The sequence below is a fragment of the Quercus suber genome, unplaced genomic scaffold (genome assembly GCF_002906115.3).
Source record: "Quercus suber isolate HL8 unplaced genomic scaffold, Cork oak 2.0 scaffold_4, whole genome shotgun sequence".
In the NCBI taxonomy this organism is placed as follows: Eukaryota; Viridiplantae; Streptophyta; class Magnoliopsida; order Fagales; family Fagaceae; genus Quercus; species Quercus suber.
Genome location: NW_027069470.1, coordinates 1,123,189 through 1,138,879, shown reverse-complemented (window position 1 = coordinate 1,138,879; position 15,691 = coordinate 1,123,189). Strand labels below are relative to the sequence as shown.

Genomic DNA, 15,691 nt, shown 5'->3' with positions numbered 1-15,691 from the left:
AAAAAAAAAACAAAGGTGACATCCTAAAATCCATTTACTCTACTTTGGATTCTGTGAGCTTAAAAAAAATTGCTTTATCATTTTATCCGTGCACTATTGTTTAAGAACTTCATTTTCATCCACAACTCTAAAAAAAATCCACTTCTTGATGATGATACCGATGTTTGAATAGGATTATAGAAGGATATGTGTGGGTTTTTTTTTTTTTGGATTAAATTGCAAAACTTACCTTTTATACTTCGTCAAAATTCATTTAAGTTCTTTAGCTTTATTTTCGTTAATTGAACTTTGTTTTTATTTGTTTCAGTTATCAACTTTCAAGTTTATTCAATTAAGACTTTTCTATTAACCTTTGATATATGTTGTGGTTAATTTTTCAATTTTTTAATTTTTTTTTAAAATTTTTTCAATTAAAAAAATATTCAATTAATGATTAAAAAATATTTGTAGATTTTTTTAACAAAAATTGACGAAAATTCTTTAATTGAATAAATCTAAAACTTGAAAGACTGAAATTAACGAAAGCAAAATTAGAGGATCTAAATGAATTTAAAGGAATGCAGGAAAAACTTAAAGGGTCAATTTTATATTTTAGTTTTTTTTTTCTTTTTTTAATGTCCAGGAAGCTTTGGTCCTTTGAACACCTTTTTAGCTCAAATAGATTTTAATTTAAAAAAAAAAACAGTCCCTGGACTCGAAGGCCAAAATGGTTTGTGTGCCTGGAACCCCTGGGCTCATAAAATAGAACTAATAAATAATAATTGGACCTTAAACAAGGAAAGTCATGCATGAACGTGTACAGAATTCCACATCAATTGTTTATTCGGTAAATCTTAATTAGATGAACAATTATAAAGAGTCCTAATTGTAACTCGCCTAATCCTAAATTGCATGGAATGACCCAAAGGTAAATGTAGCATGCTACACATATTGGCCCAAACATGTGTGTGCCTTCAAGGCCTTGCCCAAATGAACCTGTTGTAGAACCTGTTTTTCAAACAGGGAATCTCGGTATAGATTTTATTCAAACTTCTTGTGCATTGTTAACTCACTTATTTTAACCATGTAATAATATTATGTTTTACAGAGGCAAGTTGGAACTTGGAACTTGCCAATGATTAATAACTTTCCATAAAAACATTCTCATTTGGGTTTGTCAATTCAGCTTTTATTTTGTGTTGGAAAGATTGTCGGAAAGATTGTGCAATAATATAAAACAAGCTGGGAACCCTTTGTTTTGGCCTACAAAAATTACTCTACATTTCAAGGCTATGAAAATACTCTATCAAACAAAAAGGCACTGTAAGTTGCAGATAAACTTGTGAGATATAAAATGAATAATTAATTGATTCCAGAAGCAATGTCCAATTTTTTTAGAATATACTAAAATAACACATAAAAATCACTCTTGTAACACCAAAATAATTTTCTTTGCCGCTTATCATCTACACATAATGTAAACTTCACATAGACAAACAAGCTCAAAGACATAACGTTAAGGCCAAAATATGAGACACTTACATATCTCCTTACCTCTGAAACTTGGCAAGGACAATTAACTTAAAATAAGAATTTTCAGTCTTCAAGTAGTGGTATTTTCCCTCTAGCAGTTGATTCCACACTGCGTAACATCTGGACCGGTAACTCTAGTGGTAAATGGATCTACTCGCACCCATAACAATGAGAAAATTGAAGCGAGGAGAATTGACCAGACAACAACAATGGTGGGTGTCCGGTTCTGACGACCCATCAAACCTTTAAGGAAGGGATACAGATGGACAATCACCCAAAAGGCAAAGAAGAGCTTCCCAAAGAGAGGACCCCATGATTGGTAACCGCTGTTGATGGCATAGGAAATCCCCGCAACGACTCCAACCAAGTTTATGATAAGGAGAGTTGTTGGTGGGATTAGAAGGGTTGTCCACTTGAACAAGTACAATTCCGCAGAGTCTCCATCTTCATCTGATGCCTTGGATGTAACTGTGAAGTTGGTGTCAATACCAGCAAGTACTTTAAGCAAACCTTGGAAAACGGCAAAGAGATGGGCTGAAACACCACCAATAACCCAAAACTGCTCATTTCTCCACCACTCGTCAATTCCAACACCACTCCACCTCATCTCTAGGATACCGGTAGCAAAGATGGAAAGAAAGAGCGATATAAACCATATACTTGCAATGTTACTGATCTGCAAGTGGAATAAGCCAAGCAAAAAAATTTAGCAGATACTAAAGACCAGCATTTTGAGACAATATTCATAATATACACAAACAGGAACAAGTAATTTTTTTTCTTCTTCTCTCATGGAGAAAGTTTCCCCCAAGCACAAGAAAATACAGAACAGTTTTTATATTTCCATCTTTTATCTCTTTTTCACAACAAGAGAGGTGTGAATGGTGTCACCGACTTCGCCTTGCTCATTCCCCTCCAAACCCTTTTATTTTGAAAACAAAAACTAGCAAGAAGAATGTGGTCCTTTCCAATATATACCGTAATTCCTGTAAATCCTACTATTCTTAATTAATGGATGCCATGCCAGGGTATTTATGAAATGTTAATTCATTATGGTGAATTTTTATCTGTTCACCATTTCATATTTTGAAGCAAAATCACAAACAACTCCCCAAATAACAAAACACTGTAAGCTCTTGTAAGATGCAGGGATTGCAGAGGGTGATGCTAGGGAAAAGATTATTAAAAAAAAAGAGCCCTGTTGAGATAATAATGACAAGGACACCATTATTGTACAGAAAATGAGTTTGGTTATAAAACAAACCTGTGGAATAATGAACTTGTTTGTAAGTAGACAGACAGCCGGCAAAGTACAATACATAAGAAGAGGAAGGGCAGTGATTGGATAGATGGTGGTGTTGATATATGCGAACCTCTCAAGCCATTTAAGCCTGCCATTATAACCGTACCAGATAGGGCAATGTCTACTGAGAAGAATTTCCACAGAACCTAAAGCCCATCGAAGCACTTGGTTCAAACGATCTGACAGATTAATAGGAGCAGACCCTTTAAAGGCTGGGCGCTTGGGCATGCAGTAAATTGACCGCCAACCACGAGCATGCATCTTAAATCCTGTCAGAATATCTTCAGTAACAGAGCCATAAATCCATCCAATCTGCAGTTCAAGACACAAATATTGATTAGAGAAAATGTTATAAAACAGCAATTTACAAAAAAATTATCAAAAACGCGATCCACCATGTGCAGAAATGGGAAGACTGCACGCACATAAATGCACTCTATAAGCCACGATGTCTTGTTTGTCAATTAATAGATGGTTACTAGAGGAAACCAATACCAGTGCAGAAATGCTGAGAAATTTCAAGGTAGGTAAGAGAGAGGATTGAAGGAGGGAAGAAAAAGGTTTAGTGTAACAAACTTTTATCAGCTTTCAAATTTCATTTAAAAAGAAAAGCCTGGTCCTGGTTGGGAGTGCCTTTGTGGTGGATGTTTCTTATTAGTTGATATGATGTGGCAAGCAACAAGGAGTCCTTATAGATGTGGACAAATTCATTGTGTGGTGTGCACCAATCTTTAAACAAGTAACCTTGTACCTTACTCAAAGTTTAGGGAAGAAAATGCATACCAAATTTTAATTGCCAATAACTTGTAGTTGCCTATACTACAAAAATTAAGGGTCTGGTTTATTTTTCTCCTTTTTATAGGCATCTAATCATATCATGATATTAAAAGTATGTATAACAGTATTTTACAAAAGAAGGTATTGTTCCTATTCCTTTCAGACACATACAAAAATGTTGCAAATCTCTAAAGCCAGAGGCATATTCTGCTTAAAGGACATCTTGGTAAATCAAAAGACTGATAACAAAGTTAAAGAAATAAATAACAAGACATCATACCTCAGTTCCCCATTCTGATTTGTCCTCATAACCACAGCTGATGACATGAATAGCCTCTTTAAGAAGAGTTTCTGGTGTTGCAGATTGTGGAACTCCACCATTCTCCATAAGTGTAGACGCAACAAAAACATCAGACTGACCAAACCTTTTCTCTAGGCTCATTTGGGACATGAGTAGCGACTTTTCATCGTCAAATCCAGCACCTGAATTTAAAAAGAGTAAGAAAATGTTAGAATCATATCTGAAAAAATTACGAGAGTTATAAGATGCCGTGGATATTGTACAAATATAGTTTCATGAATGACAAAGTTGATTTTAGATCTTGTTTACCACTCAATAAGAAGCAATCAGTCTCTCCTTTTAAACAAGTAAATGAGGAATTTATTACATAGTCAAGAAGCAATCAGTCTCTCCTTTTAAACAAGTAAATGAGGAATTTATTACATAGTCAATAAATCCAAGATGACATGGAAAGATTTTGACTGGTTTATAATTTATTTTTAAAAAAAATACCCAAAAAATTAAAGAAATAATATTCAAACAATGTACCTTCCACACCCTCTTCTATATCCTCTAGACTAGAAATAGCCACAGTGGGGTCTACATTCTTGCTAGATTTCTTGTCTGAACCCTTTTTACTAGACTTTGAGCCCTTCTTTCTTGACCCACCACAAAGCGAAGATAAAAATCCAGCTTTCTTATGCTTAGGTTTGAGAGGTGGCTCATAACCATATAAAGCTGTTCTATTGAAGACGCATCCAGTACCCACATAAACAGGGCCTTGAATGCCATCCAGACCTCTCAAGTTGATCTGAAATTTAAGATGATAAACATATTATCAAAAAGATGTTTAGCAAAAAGATAACTAATAATTTTAAACAAATATAAAATGTTTATTCCAATCACAAGGGCATCAAACACATCACACAAGTGAACACAATTAAAACCATTCAACAACATCAGATGGACACAAAAAATCCATCGCTTAATTGGAGAATGTAAGACTTACATCAAAGAAGACAGTATTTCGGTTGGCATATCGATCATTCCTATCAATACCATCAAACCTCTGTGGAAACTGAACGTAACAAACATGTTTTCCAAGGTTGGGATCCATTAGGAAACACATAGCTTCTCTCAAGGCCTTGCTATTGTTTATGTAGTGATCACAATCAAGATTCAACAAGAAAGGTCCATTGGTAAGCACTGCTGATACTCGAACCTGAAAGAGAGTATTGAACACTAGAGGTAAGATAAATGTAGACATAAAGAGAATGCAAAAACTCCGGAATTCATATTTTTAACTACTCACTAGTGCATTCATAGCACCAGCCTTCTTGTGATGTTGAAAACCTGGACGCTTTTCACGAGAAACATAAACTAAACGTGGAAGCTCATTACCCTCAGCATCAAGCCCTCCACTTTGGCCCAAGAAAACCTGCACATAATGAAATAGACAAAATTTTACCAAGTAAATGATACTCCTGCAAGAGAGAAGATACACTTGACTCCACTTTACACCCTAATTCGAAAAAAGATGGGTGGGGGGAAGAGAACGGTACTTCAAGGAAAAAATCTAAGCAGTTTGTTCTATGAACTTCAAGGAAAAGTTGCATCAAATAAGAAACACATTCAAACCATAACTGAATTCCAACAAGCAATAGGCTGACAGTTTTAACCACAAGGAGTAGTACAATCAGCTAGGAACCACGCCTCATGAAGCAAAGGTCACTTGTTTGAACCTCCCCTCCCCACTCCCCTTGAGGCCAAAATTTACATACTAACAAGTAACTTGCAATGTTCAGCATTAAAACAACACTAGTTGCTAACCCGTGCAGAGCACATGAAAGCTATTGTGTACGAAGATTTGAACAATTCTTTGTTTCTTCATCTTTGATTTCACGGTAGGATTCCTATCCTTGATATAAAACATTAAATTACGAAATTGAAAATATAAATCAAACTTAAATTAAAATAAAAATTAGGATTTCAATCCTTTACATCCTCAAATATCCAATAAATGCTAAAATATCAATTTCCAATCAATTGAAAGACAACTTTAAAGTATTTTTTGTATCTTCTTCCTCTGTTGTTCTTACATTCATTTGAAGTGCCACTAGTATAAGCTTGTCAATAAAACACGTTAAGAAATGTATTACGACATACAGAAGTTAGATATCAAATTTGTAATTTTGCTATATTAAAAAAGACATAATTTTAGTTTTATTATTATTTTAAAATTGAACAAATCTATTGTAAAATTGTAGGAGAAATTTAGGAAATAGGATTAGAAAGACATAAATGCTAACGTAGCTCAATGTGAGTGTAACAATATTAAATATTACGTTTCAGCTTTTAATAATATATAAATATAGCTTTTAGTAATATATAGATATAGATGAAGCAGAAGCTACCTGGATCATTCCTGGATGGTCTCTGGTGTTGTTTCCAGGCCATGGTGTGCCATCTTGCATAATCCATCCTTCTTCAGGAATCTTCTGTGCCTTTGCAACAAGCCCGTTAATACGGACTTTAAATTCTTCGTATTCTCTCTGCATAATGAGACAAAGTAACACTAGAAGGATGCATCTATGTGCGGAAAATGGATTGGCAAGATACATCAGAAATTCAGGATTGTAAACCCTTACCTTCATAGCTCTACGATCTTTGACAAATGATGGTTGAACCTTATCTTTCAAGTAGTCAATCTTCTGTGCAAAGTACCATTCTGGAGCCCGAGGCTCAATGTTATATTTCTTGGAGAAAGGAACCCATTTCCGTGCAAATTCAGATGTCTCAGCCAAAGCTTCAAATGACAACATAGCAGCACCATCATCAGACACATAGCAAGAGACCTTGTCAACTGGATAGTCGACCGAGAGAATAGATAGCACAGTATTAGCTGTCACAAGAGGAGGCTCCTTCAATGGATCGACAGTACTGACAAATATGTCAACTGCAGCTAATTGTGATGGTTCTCCCTCACGGTCATATCTGTAATGTATATTCCTTCAGAATTAAAACTTTATATATAATATGAAAACATCAAATTGAAATGACACAGTTACTTGAGACACATTAATGCAGGCTTAATCGCTAAGTACAATAAATGAATGTATACAGCAAAAGATATTCTCACCTCAGAGCAAGCCTGTCAAGATATGTTTCACGGTTTACAGGCAGCCACTTGGGGAACTGATCCAATATCCAGGACATTGCAAACCAAATCTCACAAATCACAGATATTAACCACAGAGCATAGGCATTGAGCACAGGATTTGTTATTCGATAGTGCAAAAAAATGGAGAGAATAATGAGCCGCAGAACAATGACCATCCTATAAGGGTTTATCCTAGAAGATGGAATAGAAACCTTTCTTGAGAGAGGCTGCCGAGCTTCATCATTCCTGCAAAACAAAACCAGACATAGCATTAACCGCAGCCCTTTCTATATTGGACTTATGAAACAAGTGATAATAACAGAAATTAGACAAGGGAAAGCCGACTCCATGGCTATAATTAGTTTACATTAAGAACTCTAATTGCAATTATTGCTAATACCCAACAGCAATAAAGCTGATGCAATCAACAAAACAAACCACAAAGTTTTGAACTAGCTATAAAGTACCAACAATTACAAAGAATAAAGCCTCAATAAAATCTGAAAGAGCACCCAACAGTCTGTATTTCAATCAAGAGGGAACGTACAGTAGAGAGTCATCCACAAGCACATCAGTGCTGGCATCAATATCACGGTTATCACCAGCACCCCTTTCAGAATTGGCTTGGCCGGTGCTCATTGGAACAACATTCTTTTCCTGCTTCATCTTCCAGCCATCAACTCTTTCTTTCCAGGCTACATTTCCTAATCCTGGTGAACCAAATTCCCTTACCGGATCCACAACCCTAATATTAGCTGCAGAAAAAGTATAATCAAGAACCTCAAATCAATATCTGATAGCAACAACTAAACACAGGGTACATAGTACATGCAAAGGATAGAGGCATACGCGATTGATTAACATCAGATGAATAAGGCAGAGGATGGATACGCTTCCCGCCACCACCAACTCCAGGAGGTGCCATAGAAAGACGCTCAGGTGATGCAGCAGACAATTCTCCAGAAACCTACCATTGGCTGGAAGATTAATTAGAGAGAGAGAGAGAGAAAAGAGAACAGCATATCATAAGGTTATTGAATTACCTCTGTTCCATTGGTGAGCAAAGGAATGTGGTTGTGAGAAACCTCTTTATCATAACTGGGAGCCCCTACATCCTCTCCCCGTCCATATGTCATATGCCAGCTCAACATGCGCTCTGCAATCTTTTGCTTTTGGTTTTGATCTTCCGAATTGTAATTGAAGTCACTGCCACCATCATCAGCATCAGCATCCTCTTCTCTATCCCCGAGAATTGCAGGACTTCCTAAAATCAACAAGATAAATGGCAACAATTAAACAGTCAGAATATACTGATCAGAAGATATCCACTGCTTTTCAAATATTGATAGTGTCACCAGCAATACCAATTAAGTTAATTTTTTTGCATTTGTATTTGCAGTTTCACTAAGTTCACTGACAATTTCAAAGATTAGCAGATGACACACCTAAACTAGTTGGATGCAGTTAACTTTGCAGGGGTGGGGGAGATGGGATCATAATCTTTTACAATAACACAACTTTTTCAAACTCATGTTCTTTCCCATGTTTCCTAGTGTGGAAATTTTTTCAGTTATTTAATACCTAACTTACCTTTGTGTCTTTTGTATCGGGTTTTGCACTGAGGGCAAGACTGATTCCCATCCTTCCTCTCGTATTCATAGCAAGGCCTGCAAACAGGAAATGCGCAAACATCGCAGGCAATGAATGGCTCACCATCTACAGTCTTCCCAACATTATCGCCACAGATCTGGCAGACTTGTCCACCTAGGGTCTTTGAGGACTTTGCCTGAGTTACCACATTAAAAGACATTCCAATCAACAATCAGATACTGATCACATCAATTTGAATCAATCAACAGAATAATATAAGCTTAACTAATGTACCCAACGTCTATAGCTAACAAAAGTCAGAAGGAAACCAAAAAGACACAGGCAGAGGTCAAATTTCAGTCTCTAAACGAATTCTATGCCCCATCTGGTTGGTGAACAAATGTAGAATAGAGAAATGAAGAAACTAAAGAAACTTTTACATTCTTCATTAAATGGATCATTACAATTTCCACTCAACTGAGACTAGTGCAACTATGTTACTAAGTTGGTGGGCAAGAGATTTCATGGTTTGAAAACCAAAACAACATCAGAATTTAATTTTCAACATGTGACCATCTCATTTTCTCAGTTATCTCATCAACAAAACAGAGCACAGATTGCAAATTAGAGCTAAAGTTCTCTGACACTCACCGCAGTTTCTCCTTCTGATTCCATTGGCACCAGCTTCTCTTTGCCCAGATGTGAACAATGGATCAAGCAGGTTCCTCAGTCTCAACAAGATCTAATGCATACCTCAGAGCTCAATGCTTCAAAAACACGCCTCTTTCTCAAATCAAAGCCCAGATCTGCACAACTGTGAATCAGATTACCCTATTCAACAAGCATTCTCTACAGTCATCAATTGCTTACGTAATTACAAAAATTCCATATCTTTATTCTCAGTTTGGTTGCTAAGAAAAATGTGGGACTGAAATTTTACAATCTTTGAGCCTTTACAAGACTGTGACCTGAGGAAACAAAGTGTTTTTACTCAACCAACCTAGTACAGCTCACTCTTTTCCTCGGTTTACTCGGCAACCAAACAGTGTCTATCAGTAAAATCAACTAACTACACACAATTAAGTAGTCCACAACACATAAAATCTTAATTCAAATGCAATTGTTCCAACAAACCCAGATGCCACTATTTTCTCAACAACAAAACACTAAACTTACCTCAAAACAAATCGATCAGACTGAATTTTCAATGAAAACCCAATTGAATTCCTTGCCCCAAACAGCCAAAATCTCCACCAGATCTCAAAACCAAGAGACACCCAGATGGGAAAACTGGGAGAAAATGAAGCCCAAGAGAGAAAGATTTGAGCTTGATGGACTTAGAGGTCGATTTGACCCAAGTAAACCAAGCAATGCTAATATGCTATCCTATGCTATGCCCAGCTGTCTCTGTGTGTGTGTGTGTGTGTGTCTCTCTCTCTCTCTCTCTTTGCGAGTTAGGCTCAAACAGTGGGTGTATAGCTGTTAAATGGTTATATATATAAAATAGTGAAAGAAATGACTTCAAGAGGACGAAAGGGACACAACAACTACAACTACAAGCTTGGACTCACCGACACTCTCTTTCTGTGTTGTTTAGAGAGAGAGAGAGAGAGAGAAAGAGACAAAGATTATTGGGTGAACAAAACACAGATCATACACACTCCAATCATTTGATCCTCTGAAATTATCTACTGTCTGAGATAAAAAAATAAAAATAGAAATTATCTCTCTTTTTTCTTTTTGGTAAAAATAAAAATGGAAACTTTATCACAATGAAAATATATCATTTGCTGTACTTTTTTTTTTTTTTTTGCTTTGGAAAATATAAAAATATTGGTGTATTAAAAAAATTAGACTTTTAAAAGTTGTATATTCTATTATAAGATTAACCAACAAAAAATAAATAAATAAATAAAACAAGCACAAAGTATACCAAAAAAAAAAAAAAGAGGAATTGTATAATATCTATATAAATTTGGGTATGGTAATCCAAAAGTAAATTTGTCGCATTTGACTCAAATTTCATTGAGTAGCAACTTCAAAGTTTTTAAAAATATTTTATTTTATTTTTCCTTATTATTTTGATATGATCAAATAGAGTTTATGTCAAATCCGATGCTAGATTTAAATTATACCATGTCACAATAAAAGCTCACGTTTTTTTTTTTTCCTTTTAATTTTCATTTTGTTGCCATTTTAACAAACATGGCAATAACTTTAACTTTCATTAGTAACTTACGTTACTTCAAAGTTTTTAAAAATATTTTATTTTATTTTTCCTTATTATTTTGATATGATCAAATAGAGTTTATGTCAAATCCGATGCTAGATTTAAATTATACCATGTCACAATAAAAACTTGAGTTTTTTTTTTTTTTTCCTTTTAATTTTCATTTTGTTGCCATTTTAACAAACATGGCAATAACTTTAACTTTCATTAGTAACTTACGTTATAATAAAGAATAACTCTTCCATGTGTGTTGCTATCATAGACACATTCTTTAGAAAATTTGAGGTACCATAGAAAGCCCCCAAAATAAAATAATGCCAAAATTTTCCTCAAAAAACTTTGGAGCATTCCTTTTATCTTTGGTAGAATAATTGGGGTATTCATGTCTAACCTTATATGATCAATTGACCATGTTCGATGTATTTTGATCATTAAAATTAAGTCAAATTAATCAATTCATGACTATTAAATAAATCATTAGTTAAAATAAATGGATCCCCCATATGATTATAGTATTAGCTATGATCACATTCATCTGTTCTTAAGTGTTTTAGTCTTTATAATTCATGTTAATATAAATGAAATATTAAGATTATAACACTTTAAATAAGCAATTCTAATCAAAGCTAATAGCATAACCTTAAATTACAGTACAAGGAACCCCCCCCCCCAAAAAAAAAACATATATACATAGAATTATTTGGGAAAAACTATGCTTGAAAATAAAATATTAAGATTGAAAATTGGAAAATTAAAACCAATAAGCAATTCTAATCAAAGCTAATAGCATAACCTTAAATTACAGTACAAGGAACCCCCCCCCCCCCAAAAAAAAAACATATATACATAGAATTATTTGGGAAAAACTATGCTTGAAAATAAAATATTAAGATTGAAAATTGGAAAATTAAAACCAAAAGTTTACTATTTAGTTAGGGGTTTGACCATCCTTCAATTGAAATAAGCAAGTCTAATCATTTCCAATACCATACCCAAATGGTCAATATGTGTTTTTGTATATCTAAATATCTTTTATTATTTTAGAATTTTTTTTTTTATAATATTTGCAAATGAGAATTTGGGAAAGGTATGGTTAGGCAGATTTTTGATTTAGGAAGTGAAATGTCTTTTTAAAAGACATCTTCAAAAAGGGAAACAAATAAATAAATATAACCAGGCAAATTGAGTTGCTTTAGTTTATCAATCTAATGAAATATATAAAAGTTAGAGTCACGAAACATAGATCTATTGATCTAATAAATTATTAACAATATTACTAAATAATTGCAATCATGGCATATATTATATGCTAAGAGCATAAGAGATTGAATCATTGACATATTAAAGTATCATGCACCCAATGAAAAAGGTTGAACAATATCGATTAAAAAAAAGGGAAAAGAAAGAAAGAAAAGAAAAAGGTTGAATAATATTGATTTTAGTTACTGACCACGTTTTAATCATTTTGCAAAAGAAAAGTCAAAAACCATGAAATTGAAAGCTCATTTGGATTTCTGTCGGTCCGTGTAATTTCATGGAATGATTAGTCCAATAATTATTTTCCTAAAAAAATTAATTTATTTTTTATTTTTAGGGATAGTCCAATAAATTTTCAAATCTCTGTTTTTCTCTGTCTGGGTGGATTCATTCATCTTTATAGTTCTACGATAAAGAGAAAAAGGAGTTGATTGAGATTGTTAGGAAATTAGATGGGTTGCCTCACTAATTGAGAGAATATGTAACCTCAAATTTATAAAGAGGACTTTGAATTGTGATTTATAACATGATTAAATGCATTTAATTTGAGAGAATTTGTAATTTTTTAGACTTCAAATATTTGTTCACTTTATTTTTTAACTATAATGCTCGGTTTATTTTGATGAAAAATTTTGTGTGAAAATAATTTTTTATAATTTTCAGTATTTGGTAGTATCAGAAAAAATGAGTGTAAGGAAAACTATTTTTAGTCAATAAAAAAAGTTTAGCTTATTTTTTATTTTTTATTTTGAAAAACAACTCTATTTCACAATAAATTTATATATATATATATATATATCTAGAATTTGAAAGTTATTACGTCCGCTTTTAATGATTGCCTTATTTATCATCAAGCCAAAAAAACTAATCAATTTATTTCACGACAAGCAAAATAATAGAAGTTAAAAGATTGTTGCTATCAAAAATAAGAAAATGAGATTGTTATATAGAAAATATTTAAAAATAAAAAATAAAAACTCGATTTCTAGAAAACACTAACGTCGAAACACATAAGTAGACATTTGAAAAAATATTTTTACCACTTGTTAAGAAAAGAGTATACAATTCGTTATCCATTGAAAGCAATGACTGATTTTAGCTAAATGGATAAAGTGTATCACAACAAAAGGAACTCATACTAGTCTTGAACCTGCAAATATGACCATGATAATGAGGCTTGGAAAAGTAACGTCTACCGACTGAGTTAATATGAGGCAAACCAGTATCCACTGAACTATAGTACATGTAGCTCTATCGTTTTCGTTTTTATTTTATTGCTTAGCTTGATTTTGATATATATATATATTGGGTGGTTTTAGCTCTTCATGATTGAAATGTCTCTCTTTTGTTATATCTTCTTCTGCAGATGAATGTCACATCATGTGGTCATATAATTAACTACTCACAGCCCCACCATTTTGTTTAGATTATTGATTCACCAACTCCAAGTCTCAATTATATAAAGAAATCAAATTTGTTGAAATAAATAATCTAACAGACCATTTCAATTACAAGGAGGTTTCAACAGCAACATATAATTGTGGAAAAAATAGCATTGGAAATGATTTTTAAGAGATTTTTTTTTTCTTTTGTTGAAAGATGGAAGTATAATATAATTTAGTCCACATGAGCTTTATTTCACTTTTTAAAATAATAAATAAATATATCAGATTCTTTTTTAAAAAATAAAATAAATATAACAGATATTTTATTGATTGTTGTTGTAAATCTTTTTGTACAATCCGCTTTGGAAAATCTACACATCATTTGCTGCAGGACAATTCCACGCCACATGTGCATTAGTCTCAGGTTCTTGGGTGCAAATTGGACAATATCCATCAAATAATATTTTCCTTTTTGCTAAATTAATCTTTGTGAACAATATGTTCATAGGATAAAGTTTGTTAAGACCATATCTCCACTCAATTTTTTTTTATTGGATTTGAATTTTGATAAAAACCCACTATTTGATTATATTTTCTTTTTATATTCTTTATATTTCTAAAAATTTTAAAAGATCAAAGATCAATAAATAATGTATGTTGAAAACATAAAAAACATGCAATTAAATTATTAGATCTTCAAGCTATATTGTCGTGTTAATGTTTTCAATAGAACCTGTAGCCTTAAACTGCAACTAAGTTTATAGCCTAACTTTATCCATATCCATATAAGCTCTCCGCAAGAAATTTTTAACTTCATAAGTAACCTGTAAGATCCATATGCCTAGATAGAATTTCCTCAATTCTGTAGCGTGTGAGCCTCTTTGGCACTGGACTACACGTTGCTCTAAGAGGAAAAGTATGCTTATATTACACTCAAAAGTACCTAACTTAGTCTTTGTACATAGTACTACATATAATTATGTCTTGAGCATTAATGCATTATGATAGATTAGGGAAACTTTTTGAACCAAAGTCACTTATGAGTTATCATATTGCTTAAAATTTGTTCCATAAGCGGATAAGCCCATTTCATATTTTTGGCTGCTCTTCATTTAACTCGGAAAACCATAGTCACATCGTGTATTACAACTAAAGTTGTGATTTAAAGTTATAATTTCAAATTTGAAAAAACGTGACGTAAAGTCATGTTTTCAGTTATAATCTGGTGGTGTGTAAATGCACACATTTGTGCAACAAATTTTTCTCTATTAAAAAAGGAAAGCTAAGTTACTATTAAAAACTTTTTTTTTTCTTTCTAAATTAAGTATTGTAAACACCCAATTTTGCAAATGCAAGTCAATTAAGGGAAATATACCAATTTCAATCATTAAAGAGTAAAAATGTTATTTGAACATTAATTAAAAAAATTCAAAATTTAAAAATTTCATAAATACAAAATTAATTTCAAAATACATGAACTTAATTTTAAAGGATTGTTGATCCATTTGAGAGAACTCTAGACAATGATGTATTTTTTTGCCAATATTAGTGAAAATTAAATACCCTATTATATATATATATATATACACACATGTGGGAGGAACGAATCTTTCCCCAATCCTTGAGGACTAAGGCTCAACGCCATTTCCGAAGAAAACAATACCTAATTGGGAAAAGATTTGTTCCTCCCACAAAAAGGGCAAGGGCACATTTTTGAGCCCAAACTCAAAATGTAAAGGGATAAAGCCCCGATGAGCCCAGTACAATAAATTTGTTGATAGTGGATTAGAAAACTAGGCCCTAATGAATTGAACAATTGCTGGAATGGGTTTAAAAGATAGTTAAACGAAAGTAAGAAGGATTGATCCAAATAGATTTGCTCTCGGCACAGTCCGATGAAGTAAGTTCTAATATAAACCAACTGAACAGATTCTTTATACAATTTTGATTGCTACAGTCTTTTCTCTCTCTGTTTTTCGATCCCCTCTTCTCCAGGGGTCCCTTGCATTATATATCCCTCTTTTCATGATCTTGGCTCTCCATTTGTTGATCATCTAGGCCACTACTTGAGTACTTGTCCTATCAGATATCTTCTCTAGCCTTCTGTGAGTTGGGATAGCTTAGGCAGCACTGTTTAAGGGTTTTCTCCACATAAATACGATCAGAAAGTTAGCTGCAAAGCATTCAATGCGGTGAC

General features: G+C 33.3%; 1 protein-coding gene across 2 annotated transcripts; it reads right to left on the bottom strand.

The window, feature by feature from the left end:
- Positions 1 to 1,307: 1,307 nt before the first annotated feature.
- LOC112038772 (cellulose synthase A catalytic subunit 3 [UDP-forming]) lies at positions 1,308 to 10,103 on the bottom strand. 2 transcript variants are annotated; one of them, XM_065770746.1, is made up of 15 exons: positions 9,799 to 10,103; positions 9,274 to 9,436; positions 8,623 to 8,818; positions 8,076 to 8,296; positions 7,882 to 7,999; positions 7,580 to 7,787; positions 7,012 to 7,278; positions 6,521 to 6,866; positions 6,287 to 6,424; positions 5,185 to 5,310; positions 4,882 to 5,094; positions 4,422 to 4,683; positions 3,873 to 4,075; positions 2,777 to 3,127; positions 1,308 to 2,188 (listed from the first exon to the last, which is right to left on the bottom strand). In XM_065770746.1, the coding sequence occupies exons 2-15, from the start codon at positions 9,295 to 9,297 to the stop codon at positions 1,604 to 1,606; spliced, it is 3,258 nt and encodes a 1,085-aa protein (XP_065626818.1). In that variant the 5' UTR covers positions 9,298 to 9,436; positions 9,799 to 10,103; the 3' UTR covers positions 1,308 to 1,603. The 2 variants fall into 2 exon arrangements, with proteins under 2 accessions (XP_065626818.1, XP_065626812.1); XM_065770740.1 differs by having other exon boundaries at positions 9,274 to 9,428.
- Positions 10,104 to 15,691: the final 5,588 nt, after the last annotated feature.

Excerpts from the sequence above, each read along its gene's own strand:
- LOC112038772 (XM_065770746.1), bottom strand. The coding sequence starts at position 9,297 with ATGGAATCAGAAGGAGAAACTGCG. Across the intron at positions 5,095-5,184 it reads CTGGTGCTATGAATGCACTA|GTTCGAGTATCAGCAGTGCT; the intron begins GTGAGTAGTTAA and ends ACTCTCTTTCAG. Across the intron at positions 4,684-4,881 it reads GAAATACTGTCTTCTTTGAT|ATCAACTTGAGAGGTCTGGA; the intron begins GTAAGTCTTACA and ends CTTAAATTTCAG.